The 15,385-nt window shown below is 45.0% G+C and overlaps 1 protein-coding gene across 1 annotated transcript in view; it reads left to right on the forward strand.

Moving 5' to 3' along the window:
- GUCY2C (guanylate cyclase 2C) overlaps nucleotides 1-15,385 on the forward strand; it is a 59,256-nt gene that overhangs the window by 12,337 nt on the left and 31,534 nt on the right. Inside the window, exons 7-12 of the mRNA XM_043502575.1 lie at nucleotides 780-888; nucleotides 2,543-2,681; nucleotides 4,173-4,258; nucleotides 5,241-5,352; nucleotides 9,536-9,617; nucleotides 15,090-15,195. Of these exons, the coding sequence (XP_043358510.1) occupies nucleotides 780-888; nucleotides 2,543-2,681; nucleotides 4,173-4,258; nucleotides 5,241-5,352; nucleotides 9,536-9,617; nucleotides 15,090-15,195 (634 nt within the window). The remainder of the gene's footprint in view (nucleotides 1-779; nucleotides 889-2,542; nucleotides 2,682-4,172; nucleotides 4,259-5,240; nucleotides 5,353-9,535; nucleotides 9,618-15,089; nucleotides 15,196-15,385) is intronic.

Genomic DNA, 15,385 nt, shown 5'->3' on the forward strand with positions numbered 1-15,385 from the left:
TTGCTCTGAATTAGGCAGAGCAGTGACTTAAACCTAGCTCTCTCATGTCTCCTCCATCTTAGGTGAGTGCTGTAACCAGTAGGCCATTGATTATTCTATAGTTGGTCATTCTGATTTTTCACAAAACAAATTTCAAAGGTCTCAGTTTTGTTCCACTGTAGCATGGGAAGCTTTTAAAAATAATGAAATTTCTCACAGGACAGGAAAAATGTTTCCTACACAGTTCTACTTAGTTGCATAATTTGGCCAAATGACATATGGGATTTTTAAAACATCTTCCTACATTTACCATTTCCTCTAGCCCCTTGAGTGTTTTCTTGCTATTCTGATCTTCCAGTTTGTCACACATATATAAAAGTGAGAGAGAGAAGCTATTACCAGGCCGGTTATTGCAATGACCTCCACGGCAGTGATCTCAATGGGATTTCACAAATACAAGATTCTGACTTCATTACAGGATGGAACAGAAGCTGGAGGCCTAGAATCTACTTAGGCATATGTGTTTATTTTTATCTGGTTTCTTCAGATCTGTCTCAATATTACCATTTTGTGTAGCTAAACACTATAGCTGCTACAGGGATAGTGTGAACAATGGAAAGGGATATATCTACCACAGTGAAAAGTGATTTACAATGTCAAGTTTGAGAACCACCATGTGAACCTGTTAATCAACAGTTCCTTTTGGGGAGAGGGGGAAGGTCTCTCTGGGTATTAAGAGCTGGAGGTCTCCCCTGCTCCGGCTATCATTGTCCCTGAAGCACTTGTGATTTTCTTTGCAGTAACATGTACTTTCAGAACACCACCAAATCAGACAGTTATATGCGGAATGTCCTTGTCCTGACGCTGCCACCACCCAGTGACAGACCAAATTCCACGGAAGAATCCCTGGTAACCACACTATTTCATATCTGATCATTTCATCCAGTTCACCTGTGTTCACACAAAAGTGTTCCAGAAAAAATGGCTGCTACTGACTGTACTCATCCCACAAAACAAATTAATCACATTGCAACACAGCAGCATGGTATAGCAATGTTTAACTCTTCATGTCATGACAGTGTGACGGTGCAGGATGACCTCTCATCCTCATGCTGTAATCTGACATCATGATGTAGACTTACAGCAACACAAAGCAAAGGTGCAAGATAGTTGTGCTACATTATGAGGCCCAAACTAGGTTCAAAGCTTTTAATTTGCCTGCAAAATGTCGAGTTCACGGGACTTGGGAGAGAACTGTGAAAATATTTACTCCTGGGGGAATTCTGTGCCACTGCACATGTACAGAATATATGTCCCCCACAGATTTCTTTGTTTCCCCACAGAAAAATGACTTTCTGACGGGGAAGCAAAGGGAAGCCACAAAAGCGGTCATGTGACCCTCCCCAGCAATAAGTTTCAGGTGCCCAGGGCAGCCAGCAGAGTGGTAAATCACTGTGGGGTGGGGGCAGGACTGGGGAAGACATGGCTGGTAGCTCCTACCCTGCGCTGGGCTCAGCTGCTAGTCCCGTCTGAGCTGGGGAGGATGGGACTTCCTCTTCTCCAGCATGGCATCTGGGGCCAAGTCAGACCCACCCCCAGACTTCGCCCCTGGCTGTAGGAAATTCTGCAATGCTCCCCCCCCCCAAGAACTTCCTGCACCCATAGCACCTCAGCTGCAGGGGGAGGAATCACTGTACAGGGAGCTCCTCCCCCATCCGTCCAACTCCCGTGCTTCCAGACCCCCCTCATACCCAGACCCTCCCGCTGAGCCTCACCCTGCTCCCCGCACCCAGAACCCCGCAATAATCCACACTCCCTCTGCACCTGGACCACCCTGACGAGCCACGCACACCTGGATCCCCACCCTACTGAGCCCCAACCACCTGCACCTGGACCCCCACACTGAGTCCCCACATCCAGACCTCCCCTGCTGAGCTCTATCCCCCCCACACACTCAGACCCCCTGCTGCTGAGCACCAACCACCTTCACCTGGATCCCCCGGGAGAGTCCCATTACTGTTGCACCCAGATCCCCACAACAAGACCTTGTGCATCCAGATCGCCCTGCACCCAGATCCCCCACTGAGCCACCCGCACCCAGATTGCCCCATACAGAACCCTCTAAACCCACACCTGGATCCCCCGATCCTAAGTCCCTTCACACTTGGATCCTGCCTTGCTGAGCCTGCCTGCCCACACCTGGTGCACCTGGCATGGAAGGGCAGGGCTCTGGGGTGTTTCTGGGGCAGGCCTGGTTCTTGCGCTGTGTCAGGGTTGGATGCAGCCTCACCATTGAGTTCGTGTCCCAGTGGAGGGGAGGGAAGGTGGTGATCTCTCACCTCTGTGCAGCCAGTGGCTTGTGCTCCCCAATGCCATGCCGGAGCCTCCACATTTATTTGACAAATAAAATTTGCAGAATTTTAGAATATTGTGCACAGAATTTTTTATTTTTTTGGCACAGAATGCCTTCAGGCATTCCAAACGATACTCCAAACGATGCTGCAGTTTTGGATGGAGGTATAAACAGGCTGTGTTGCCAACTTCTTTTTTTTCCCTATTCTAGCTGAATAATGACTATATTGTTGGCTATTTGGATGGAGTCTTGCTCTTTGGACACGTCCTGAAGAAACTTCTGCTCTCCGAACACTCAATTGGGAGCCCCGCTGATTTCACTGAACATTTTCGGAACATCACATTTAAAGGTAATCAAGTACAATTCTGAGTAACAGCTCACTGAGTGGGGAGAGGGAGTTTGTTTTCCAGGTGGGCATGAGGGGAAGTCCCCTTATTGCTGAATGGGTTCAGACTCTGCAATGAGTTGTCTTCCCTCTTTTTCTGTTCAACTGATTTTCCCAAATATACTATGATAATCAGCAGTGAAGAAACAGACTAAGTAATATCGATACACAGAGAATCCCCGTCCGTATACATCACATACTAAAAGGAGGTGAAACATTTTATAAATTTCAATGAGGACCAAAGTGTTTGGGGGCCAGAATCTTTCCTGGGCTGCAGGCTCTTCATACTGGTCTGGCGGTGTAAAGGGTACAGAAATGACCAAGGAGGAATATCCCTGTATAGTGGAAGGGGCACTCCCTGATCAACACAGAATAGGATGACATATGTTAAGCTCCCTGGCCTTATTACATTGTGCTTTTCTAATGTAGGCATAGAGTACTGAATTGTCTACATGGGAACTATTGCCTGGGTGGACCAAAGGATGTGTAATAGTGAGGCATCCAAGTGGGTTGCAGAGTCCATTCGACTCTTTCCTATCATCTGACTGGCATCCAGGTTTTATTTTAGGCTAGACACAAGGTTGGATGAGGATGAAGTATACATAACATTGAACCAAATCCATCTCTCATCTTCTTCCCCAGAAATGTAGCAAGTTCTTCTTTTGTCATTGTCCTGGATGGCAGTGTGGGAAGTATGTATAGCAGAAAACATTCAGCCACAGCTAACATTGGCCAAGAAAGTATCAGCATCAATTTCACCAATGACTTCAGAGGGAGCAGAATTAGGCCAACACTAAGTGCTTTTGACGATTCCACCCTAAAATCCTTAGTCTGTAACATTAACATATCCTGAGTTATGGAATGTATCCATTACCCACCATAAGAAAGCAAGCAGCAGGGTAAGAAAAAGTATGGTTAAAATGGCAAGGTACACAAGGTTATTAGACCCAAACAGATATCCCTCAAAAGATGAAAATCTAGCCCAAGTGAAGCCAGCAGAAAAGAACGTAAATTATCTCTGTATTTCCCTCCTTGTTGACCAACTTTGAGACCAAGGATAGAATCAGAGTTTCACTCTCACCTCTAGAGATGGTCCCTTAAAGGCACATTGGCAGGATCAGTGTATGGAAATAAAACAGACTGGTTGCTATATGAGTTGTATCTTTTCCGTAGTTAGGGAGGGCTTCATTCTTCAGTATTGTTAGATCTACTTCTTTTACCAATGTCAAACTCATATTTTAAAGCAAAAAATAGTATGCAAATAGGGGAGAAGCAGAGGCTGAATAAGCTGAGGTGCGTGCTAAGAAGGGTGCTCTAGGGTAGATGCAGAAGGTTAATGGAAAGAAAAACCCTAACATCAGAAGTCTCTTAATTTACACCTTTCTTCTTGTCACATGTTAATGCTTCTTGGGAAAGTGCCAGGCTCCTTCACCGATCTGTTCCTTGTGTCCACAGGTGCATTGGGTCCAGTGACCCTGGATGAGTTTGGAGATCTTGATGTCAATTTGTCCCTATTGTATACATCAGTAGATACCTATCAAGTATGTAATTCCATTAAGAAGGTGTCCTGTGGTGATCTGTGAGAGGGTAACTATAGGCCCAAGGTTAGGGTGTGAGTATGACAAGAGATAGCCAGAGCTGAAATGGAGATGTACTAGAGCTGTCAGTGTAGGGGAGGAGTCCCTCCAAGTCCCCCCCCCACCCCGACCCCACTTCAGGTCCTTGTATTGTTTTTCTCACCTTGCTAGCAGCTGCCCAAGGGGTTCTTGGAGCAAGCAAACAAATGAAAAGTCTTCTGTCTTTCTTCCCTTCTGGGCAAGGGGAGTCCAAGGGAAATTAAAGAAAAGTAAGGATGACCTGGGACTCAGGCAGTCTTCCTGGGTCAGCTGTTTGGGCTTAATCTAGATGCGGCGGGGGGGGGAGTTAATCTCCAGCCCCTCCTCATGAGGCATGTTCTTTTGAGGCTCAGTTGTGCAGCTTTGGGAGAAGCGAAGCTTGTTACTATCTCTCAGTGAGCCTATCTTGGCTTTCTGAGGCAGAGCAGCCTTCATCCTTTTCACTGCCCCTTCCTGGGGCAGATGTTCCCTTTTAAGATCCTCCCCACTCCAGGCAGAACAAGCCTTGCAGGTGTGCCTTGTTGGTGTTGAACGGGCCCAGGGGAACTTGTTTATCTCCTCTCTGCTATTTTGAGGGCATGCCTCTTCACAGCAGCACAATGAAGCAAGTGGGGAAAGAAGTCACCCTGATGACTTGGTAGACTGCTGCACTTCTGGGAAGGACAGAGTAGTAATACAGGCAGAATAGGGGGTTGGACTAGATGATCTCCTGAGGTCCCTTCCAACCCTGATATTCTATGATTCTATGAAAAACAGAAACATGAACCATGCTGGAGGGGATAGCACTGCAGTAGAGGGCATGAGTCTATTTTGCTGAGAGTTGTGTAGTGCATTATGGGAGGATGAAGCAAAGGAAAGGGACTGAGTGTGAATGCTATTAACAAAGTTCATTTCTATACTCTCACAGTTCCAGACCCTCCTGCAGTATGACACTCATCAGAATAAGACAGAACCAATGACTACCAGCCCATCTTTCAGCTGGAGGAACCGGAAGCTGCCTAATGACATTCCAAGCACTGGTGAGATACCTACTAAAACTGGTTCCTAACGGAGGGGGCTCATGCACAGTTAAGATAACACTTACTAAGCAACGTGGCCATCCAATCTTAACTGCCATAGGGATGTCAATAGGAGCTGAGACTATAACAGTACCTTATCCTACCCTAACTAAACCTGTCATTTTCTATGTACCCAATACAACTTCAAATTATCATTTCTGTTCATATACTGCTAGGAGCCTTGCTGTTCTCTATGCAACACAGTTGATCTGTGGTGTACATGATGGTGGCTGGAAGAGATCCCATTGGACAATAAAAACTTTACTGAAGTGTAATGGCACTGTGATGGACCAAAAGGGCAGAGTAAATGTTGCATGGCAGGCGTCTCCCTAACTTTGCATTTCCTATATTTGTAAGATTTGTGCTTTCTTGGCCCATGCAATAGTACCTCCATAATCCTGGAACCTGAACTGCTCATTTTCTGGTTTTCTAACATTTGGATTTTTGGACACAAACTCTCATGTTGAGGATGAGCATGAAGAGCCTAGAGCTCTATGGAGAACCAGAAAGCTTAACTCCATATTAACAAAGTGTCTTGTATGCAAATAGCTGCAAGGTGTACAAAAAGCTTCAGGTGGCAAACAGTTCAGTATGGCTATACTTCACGCACTACTAGATGGTGCCTCCTCTGGCTGTTCTGGGGATTAGCTCTGCCAGGGCAACACCCCTTCTTGCAGTTCTACCCAGTGATGAGCTGCCAAAAATCTTAACAACCAGTTCCCTGTAAAAAGTTCTGATTTAAAGGATGTGCCCCAGTATGTATTTTTTGTACCAACAGGGTTACCATACGTCCGTATTTTCCTCCTGGACGGTGATTTAGAAACCAAAAAGCCTGACCTGTCCGGGAAAATACGGATGTATGTTAACCTTGCCTAAAGTTCTTTTTTAAAAAGATGGGCCTGAACTAGAAATGAGCTCCGTTTCACATGTGTGGGTCCCCACCACTCCCTGGGGGTATGCTAGGGTGACCAGATGTCCCAATTTTATAGGGGACCACGATTTTGGGGTCTTTTTCTTATGTAGGCTCCTATTACCCTCCACCCCCATCCTGATTTTTCACACTTGCTGTCTGGTCACCTTAGGGTGTGCACATGTGTGGGTCCCAGCTGCTCCCTGCCCCCCTCATTGAAGCAGGTGTGCAGGGTTACTGCCTTGGGAACTGCAGGATACCAGTGGACGTGGGGCCAGCTACAGACAGGGGTGTGGGGCAGGGCTAGCTGGAGGCAGGGGGTGCAGGGCTGGCTGCGGGGAGGGCAGGGGGTGCGGAACTGGCTGGAGGCAAGCAGGTGTGGGGCTGGCTGAAGGCAGGGGCTGGCTGCGGGCAGGGTGGCGGGTGCAGGGCTGGCTGGAGACAGGGGCTGGCTGTGGGCAGGGCGGGGGGTGGCTGGAAACGGGCTGGCTGCAGGCAGGGGGTGTGGGCAGGGTGGTGGGTGCTCACGGGGAGAGCAGCAGGACGCAGCCCAGGCCTAGCAGAGCAGCGGGGGACCCACCAGGCAGCATCGGGAGCCCCAGGGCCAGGGGAGCAGCAACAGCAACAGGATTCATATCCAGGGCCAGGCGGCAGCCCACATGGCTCCTGCAGTGCACAGCCATGTGCACAGTGCACAGCTGGAGGAGGAATTATATCACTTCCTGGCCAGAGCCCATCAAAGCCTCAGCGCCCCCTGCAGGGAAGCAGGTTAACAAGTGGTTCTAAAACTGCTGCAAAATTTAACAACCGGTTTGTGCGAACTGGCTCCAGCTCACCACTGGTTCTACCCCATCAATCTGTCAACAGTCCCCCTCTCGCTTCAAGAGCTCCTGCTTCCTCTTCATAACTCCAGCTAGGTTACTCAGTATTTTCCCCTTCCAGGGTATCAAAATCTTTTAACACAAATTGTCCCAGGCAGTCTGCTCCCTGCCTCCTGGTCTATGCTACTTCCCCAGTGGCTGGCAGGGGAAATTGGTCCTGCCCTCTACTCTGGGTTCCGGATCAGGGCCCTTCCATCAGCTGCTAGGGTTTTCTCTATCCCATACCTTGCTGCTTTTCCCACCTTTCTGGCTCTATGGGTTTGCCAGCCCAAACTCCATCCTCCCAGGGAGTAGCTGTAGACTACCCTCCAGTCCTAAACATATCTCCCTTCTCCCAGGGAGTGACTGCAGACTACTTCCCTGCAGCCCCCAGCTGCTGTCATCTTCTGGGCTTTATACTGATGGTTTCTGTTCCTGTCCAGCTAAGCCTTGACTCTAATTAATCCATGCTCGCTGGCTCCTCCTCCAGGTGCAGCCTGGGCAGTTAATTGGCCTGGCTAACCACTTTAACCCCTTCTCCCTTGTCCTGTTGAGATAGTATCAGCCTGTGATGGAGAGTCTAACTCAGCCATCAGTATATTGTGATCAGTGGAACAGGAGCCAGAGGGCTCATGTTCCCTGGAGGGATGGGGACTGTTACTGACAGCACAGGAGGGGACAGGGAATAGGTGGAGTTTGTCTGAGTTGCTTCCAGCCTCAGGGAGAGAGCAGTGCACAGGGTTTAATGAAGTTTCACTTGTTCAACTTAACCTGCATTCAGTTTCACTCTTTGCTAATGAAACAAGCAAGGGGAGACTCCCAGTAAAAGTCAACTCAACCTAGCTCCCACTGGCTTGACCCAGACTGTGTTTCAGTTCTTGATAGCTTTCTATTGACCTTCTGTGTGACCCAGGACAAGTCTGGACCACAGAACCATGACATACCACTTTCTCTTGGTGACCAGAATTTCCTTCTGTATTCAATCAGATTTTAAATCCAGAATACTAGAATTCAGAGTTTTGTGGAACACAGTGGCACCAAAAGCCCAGTAGAGAGCAAATGAGTGCTTGGATTATTTAGCATGAGAGTTACTTAGCACATTAAACTGAAGTCCTACCTGTCTATGATGACAAGTGTTATGGTGCAAACGTAGCTAAGATGAGGTACCACTCATTTGTTCCCCCCCAATCTTGAGTCCATTTGCAGTAAAATGTTACATGGAGTGTAGTATTTTCATTTACATTCTTCCACCATTCTCAAACTCCTTAAGAAAATGCCTCAGGGAGTCATTTTTAGCCCAAAAGTAGGTAACCTGATGTTTTTACACAGTTTAGTTTCCTCTATAGTAGAAACATTGTAATGAGACCAGATCATATGTTTTAGCCCCATAAATAGGCTTCCTGAACCATCCAAAAGTCTATGAAAACACAAATGCAAAGCTATTAAGCTTAGTATATGCTTAATCCTGAACTACCATTTTCAATTTGTAGCAGACAAGCAAGCTATAGTAAAGCAGGGGACCAATACTTGCAAAAATAGAAGTCCAAATTCTGATATAACCAGGTTTTTTGCAGCTTAGGCAAAACAAACAAAGAAAAACACTTTCCAAAGCAAAGAATTTAAAAAAGGCTTCCTCCAGCCAGTTTCCAAAGAAATATATTCAAACAGAAAATCGCTTTAAATAGCCAAAATTTAAGTCACTGTTACCATCCACCTCCTATCAAAACTGTTTTAGCTAGCTATGTCCTCTTTCCTCTAGAAAGCTAACCAAACTCAATAGCTAGAACACAACCCTTTTATAGCATGTAATTTGCAACTGCTGATCCAATTCTGTTACTCTTCCCATGACATTCCTTGAAATTAGGGCTTTTACCTTTGATTTTTCTATTGCTCAGAGTATTAATGCCCACCCTACCAATCCCTGGATGGGGTCTATACACTCCAACATAAATTTTATTCTGGTTCTTTAGGAAGAATACACAATATTAATTCGTGGTGGAATACTGTTTAGCATGCTATAGTGTCAGTAGCCACAAGAGGGTAGCAGAGCCTCAAGAACAAAACTGGTGTGCTAATACTCCCATTTCAAACATCACCTAGTCACATTATTAAAATGTGAGTTTGGAATCGTGCAGTCTTCAACAAGTGAGATACATGTTTCAGGGGGTTGGCAGGGAGACACCTCATGACTCCTCATGCATATCTGCTTGATTGATTTATTTATTGGTGACCTGATGTCCTGCCTTCCTAACTGGAGGCAATCTTCCACTGATTTCAACGGGCTTTGCATCGGGCCCTGGGTATGCATTTTTTAATATAATGTGTTCAGTGTTCTCACTAAGGTTGTATATTTTCCAATTTCTCTCCTTTGCAGGCCCGCACATCCTGACTATTGCTGTCTTTGCACTCACAGGGACCGTGGTGTTGGTTGTGATCATTGCTCCGCTGGTGTTGAGGTATCAGCTTCATCTTTCTTCTCTCCTCCATTTGCTACTTCTGGGCATGGGTTGTTTGATAGCTCCTTGCAAATATGTCCAGTTATCTCCTGCCCATCGTCAAGGCTCTTGCTGGCTTCTCTCTCTCTGTGTGCCACTCTATTGTAGACACCACGCATGGCACCTGCATTCAGCATTCCCTGCTTTGAGAAATGATCCAGTTGTTCAGGTGGTAGACATGACAGATGGTCAGGCCTACTCCACCCCCTAGAAAGCACTGCTTTGCATACACACACAAACTTAGCAAGTGTCTTTGTGAGGACAAGGCCAACCTTCAGACTTTTTCTCACTTATTGCTCACACTTAGTCCTTTCTATTACTCTGCTATGTTTCTTTACCCTTTTGGTGACTTCCAACAGTTCATTCTGGAAGGATGATTCAATCTTGTGTCATTGCACAAATAAAAATACCAGAAAGTTTTGGTGCCACAGTGTCTAGACCCACTTTGTCTCTTACTATTTTCCCAGACTTGTCCTGCTTCATTGCAGCCAGTTCACTCACTTTTTCTATGGCTAAAATTTTCTGACTAGATTGTGGTAAAGCTTCTATCATGATGGAAAAATCAGATAAATAGAAACTGAAATCCACTCTAGGATCCTGTCAGAGAAAAAATTCAACCCATTTCCAGTGCATCTATATATCTCTCATATTCACAAGACTCAGAACCGTCGTTTTCAGCGGTTTCAGAGATGTATATTTTACCTGGACCTTCCACCTTTAGTAGCTCAGACAACTCCTTTTCCACAGATCAAAGGACTTCATAGAATCCAATTTTCTTGTTGTCTTTGAACACCTGATTTGTAACACACTTTAACCATTATCATTTTGACCTGATGTGTTCTCTTTGCTAGTTAACACTCTCCATGAGGTAAGAATCCAAGCTGATGTAGTCAGTCCACACTTGGATGCCCAGCAGTACCCAAGAAACAGAAGAGCTCATTGTTCCCAAACCTAAGGACAAATATGTCAACAGACTGACGGACAAAGTTAATCTGTATTTGTTTATTTGTTGAAGAGCTAGCAGAAATTTGACAAAAGGCTATTTCCAGACACTTTGTACTTCTGCCAAAGGTGCTGTTACCCCTCTGAATCTATTCCAATGAATCTACTAATGGCAAAGATATTAATCGTTGAATTCTATTTAGAGTTTTATGCCACACCCATCACTGTGGTCTCTGAGAGCCTCCAATGCAGAAGAAATTCCTGGGGATTCCTCAGAATCAATTCTTGATATTTTTTCCAAAAAATTTATGCTTTGCATATAGAAATGTTACCAAACTTCACAGTCCTAGCTAATTCAGATGATGCAGTGGATCACCTCATAATTCTCAAGGAAGAAGAGAGACCTGACAATGCCATTCTCTTTTATCAGCCAGTTAATGTCCTGATTAATAACTGTTTACACCTCATACCAGTTTTGCTCTTCCCATCAATATAGCCAAGCTCCACAAGCAGTTTACCTAATCTGAGGTCTTCTGACCCAAGTTTCAATTGTGCAGTGATTTCCTGCTCTAGTAAGTCTTATCTCTTGATAGACGATAATAATGCTCTTAAGAATCCATTAGGCAAGAAAATGAACAAGAGCTCAAATATTTTCTTACATATCACCTAGCGTGTGGAGTTCCTAAACTATCCCACACTTTTCTGGGTAGTTCTGACTTCCAAGTAAACAAATCAATCCAGAGTCTTCAAAAAACACAAAACCAGTATTAGACATTGGAAATGTCATTCCAGTCCAATAAGTGCTTAGGTATTAACAAGTAAAATTGATTGATTTTCTATTGGGATTATTTGGTTTATTTATTGATAGTTTATAGAATTTTCTAGTTAAGATTATGAAATGGGAATTTTCCACAATTTAATGTTTTCCTAACCATCTTGAAATTTCTCCCTTATGATATCTCTCTGTTCTTGAATGCTATTAGAGCTTCATGTGGGAAATGCAGGAGAGATACAGTGAGACCCATATAACTAGAGCCCCATGATCTCCTAACTGTCTAGCACTTTAACTGGTGCTCCTACTGGCAAATTATGATGGTTCAAATGCAACTAAACATTTCAGACTAAAATCAGAAAAAACATTTACATCTAAAAATGGACACTTCCTCCCTTTCCCCTTAGCAATGATAGTTAAAATATGTTAGAAACATAAAATATTTATGTCAGTCAGCATTCTAGGATCTTCAGTGTTCCAGAGCGTTCTCCAGCAGTCAATCACTGTCCAGGATTCACCAGCGGTCCACTAACCAATCTGTGGTGCCCATGTTTTTTATACAGGAGTAACCTGCATCGAAGAGTAGAAATTCCAATGAATTGTTTTCCTGTTTCACAGTTTTCTTATCATTCTTCTGTTGAGGGAGGACATTCCTGCAGAAAAGACAGGGAATTCCATGCCTCAATTCCAAGGATTATTCCCTGATATAAGCTGCAAATCTGCCAGAGGCAAAGGCCTTCTACAAGAAGTCACCTTACTTCATTATGCTGCCTCCCCACTGGCTTCTTGCTTTTCCTGGATAGTACAACTCATTTCTGCAAGAGCCTTGCTGCCAGGGGCTCATCTGATCCATGTTTGCCTCTGGGATTGCCCTCAGAGGATGTTCAATAGCACAGAAAAGTAAACAGTATAAACTGTCGCAGATTTATTCTGCAGTAAATTGCATTGTGTTCCCCTTTGTATGAATGTGAAGAATTAGGCAGCAACCTGCCAGCAATTAGTCTTCTGCATTGACCCCTTCAAATCTATAGTGCTGAAACGTCAGAGAGCCCAGACTTCCCTAGGGTCAGGAGAAAAAGGAGTATGTGATGGAGAGGGTATTTCTCCCTTCCAGGCCTCAAAGCTGGGATCTGTAGCAGCAAGCTCTCCAAGAATGCATGAAGAAGAGAGTACAGGAGCTGGTGCGCAGGATTCTCTCTAAAAGAAAAGGAGTACTTGTGGCACCTTAGAGACTAACAAATTTATTAGAGCATAAGCTTTTGTGAACTAAAGCTCACTTCATCGTATGCATTTGGTGGAAAAAACAGAGGGGAGATTTATATACACACACAGAGAACATGAAACAATGGGTTTAACATACAAACTGCAAGGAGAGTGATCACTTAAGATAAGCCATCACCAGCAGCAGGGGGGGAAAGGAGGAAAACCTTTCATGGTGACAAGCAAGGTAGGCTAATTCCAGCAGTTAACAAGAATATCTGAGGAACAGTGGGGGGGTGGGGGGAGAAATAACATGGGGAAATAGTTTTACTTTGTGTAATGACTCATCCATTCCCAGTCTCTATTCAAGCCTAAATTAATTGTATCCAGTTTGCAAATTAATTCCAATTCAGCAGTCTCTCCTTGGAGTCTGTTTTTGAAGATTTTTTTGTTGAAGAATAGCCACTCTCAGGTCTGTAATCAAGTGACCAGAGAGACTGAAGTGTTCTCCAACTGGTTTTTGAATGTTATAATTCTTGACGTCTGATTTGTGTCCATTTATTCTTTTACGTAGAGACTGTCCAGTTTGGCCAATGTACATGGCAGAGGGGCATTGCTGGCACATGATGGCATATATCACATTGGTAGATGCGCAGGTGAACGAGCCTCTGATAGTGTGGCTGATGTGATTAGGCCCTATGATGGTATCCCCTGAATAGATATGTGGAAAGAGTTGGCAACGGGCTTTGTTGCAAGGATAGGTTCCTGGGTTAGTGGTTCTATTGTGTGGTGTGTGTGGTTGCTGGTGAGTATTTGCTTCAGATTGGGGGGCTGTCTGTAAGCAAGGACTGGCCTGTCTCCCAAGATCTGTGAGAGTGATGGGTCGTCCTTCAGGATAGGTTGTAGATCCTTGATGATGCGTTGGAGAGGTTTTAGTTGGGGGCTGAAGGTGATGGCGAGTGGCGTTCTGTTATTTTCTTTGTTGGGCCTGTCCTGTAGTAGGTGACTTCTGGGTACTCTTCTGGCTCTGTCAATCTGTTTCTTCACTTCAGCAGGTGGGTATTGTAGAGGCATGTAGGTAGGAATAGCGGTCAGTAGGTTTCCGATATAGGGTGGTGTTTATGTGACCATCGCTTATTAGCACCGTAGTGTCCAGGAAGTGGATCTCTTGTGTGGACTGGTCCAGGCTGAGGTTGATGGTGGGATGGAAATTGTTGAAATCATGGTGGAATTCCTCAAGGGCTTCTTTTCCATGGGTCTAGATGATGAAGATGTCATCAATGTAGCTCAAGTAGAGTAGAGGCATTAGGGGACGAGAGCTGAGGAAGCGTTTTTCTAAGTCAGCCATAAAAATGTTGGCATACTGTGGGGCCATGCGGGTACCCATCGCAGTGCCGCTGATTTGAAAGTATACATTGTCCCCTCCTACCTACATGCCTCTAGCTTTCATCCAGATCATACCACTCGATCCATTGTCTACAGCCAAGCTGTACGATATAACCGCATTTGCTCCAACCCCTCAGAAAGAGACAAACACCTACAAGATCTCTATCATGCATTCCTACAACTACAATACCCACCTGCTGAAGTGAAGAAACAGAACCACTAACCCAGGAACCTATCCTTGCAACAAAGCCCGTTGCCAACTCTTTCCACATATCTATTCAGGGGATACCATCATGGGGCCTAATCACATCAGCCACACTATCAGAGGCTCGTTCACCTGCGCATCTACCAATGTGATATATGCCATCATGTGCCAGCAATGCCCCTCTGCCATGTACATTGGCCAAACTGGACAGTCTCTACGTAAAAGAATGAATGGACACAAATCAGATGTCAAGAATTATAACATTCAAAAACCAGTTGGAGAACACTTCAATCTCTCTGGTCACTCGATCACAGACCTAAGAGTGGCTATATTGCAACAAAAAAGCTTCAAAAACAGACTGCAACGAGAGACTGCTGAATTGGAATTAATTTGCAAACTGGATACAATTAACTTAGGCTTGAATAGAGACTGGGAATGGATGAGTCATTACACAAAGTAAAACTATTTCCCCATGTTATTTCTCCCCCCACCCCCCCACTGTTCCTCAGATATTCTTGTTAACTGCTGGAATTAGCCTACCTTGCTTGTCACCATGAAAGGTTTTCCTCCTTTCCCCCCCCTGCTACTGGTGATGGCTTATCTTAAGTGATCACTGTCCTTACAGTGTGTATGATTGTTTCATGTTCTCTGTGTGTGTGTATATAAATCTCCCCTCTGTTTTTTCCACCAAATGCATACGATGAAGTGAGCTGTAGCTCACGAAAGCTTATGCTCTAATAAATTAGTTTAGTCTCTAAGGTGCCACAAGTACTCCTTTTCTTTTTGCAAATACAGACTAACACGGCTGCTACTCTGAAACCTGTCAAAAAGGATTCTCTCTAGTACTCCAAGATTCCCCACCGCACTCAGCAGTACGGATTCCAGTTGTTTGATAGGATGATCTTAAACAGGTTCGCTTATTTCACAGGAAATACAGGAGAGATATTGCACTTCGGCAGAAGAAATGGTCTCACATAACACCTGACAAGATCCTGCCTCTGGAGACCAATGAGACAAGCCACGTCAGTCTGAAGGTAGGAGAGACAAGATATCCCCACGGAGGAAGGGTTGGTGGGTTCAGAGTCTCTGCACTATCAAGACTACTGCTTGGGCTCTGACAGTGGTAGAAGTATCTGTTAAAACTTGTTCACTGTCTTTTCACCTTCTGTGCACTATGCAGAAGAGGAATGAGATTAATCCCCAGTAACTTCCCCTTAATACAGC

The sequence above is a fragment of the Dermochelys coriacea genome, chromosome 1 (assembly GCF_009764565.3).
Source record: "Dermochelys coriacea isolate rDerCor1 chromosome 1, rDerCor1.pri.v4, whole genome shotgun sequence".
In the NCBI taxonomy this organism is placed as follows: domain Eukaryota; kingdom Metazoa; phylum Chordata; order Testudines; family Dermochelyidae; genus Dermochelys; species Dermochelys coriacea.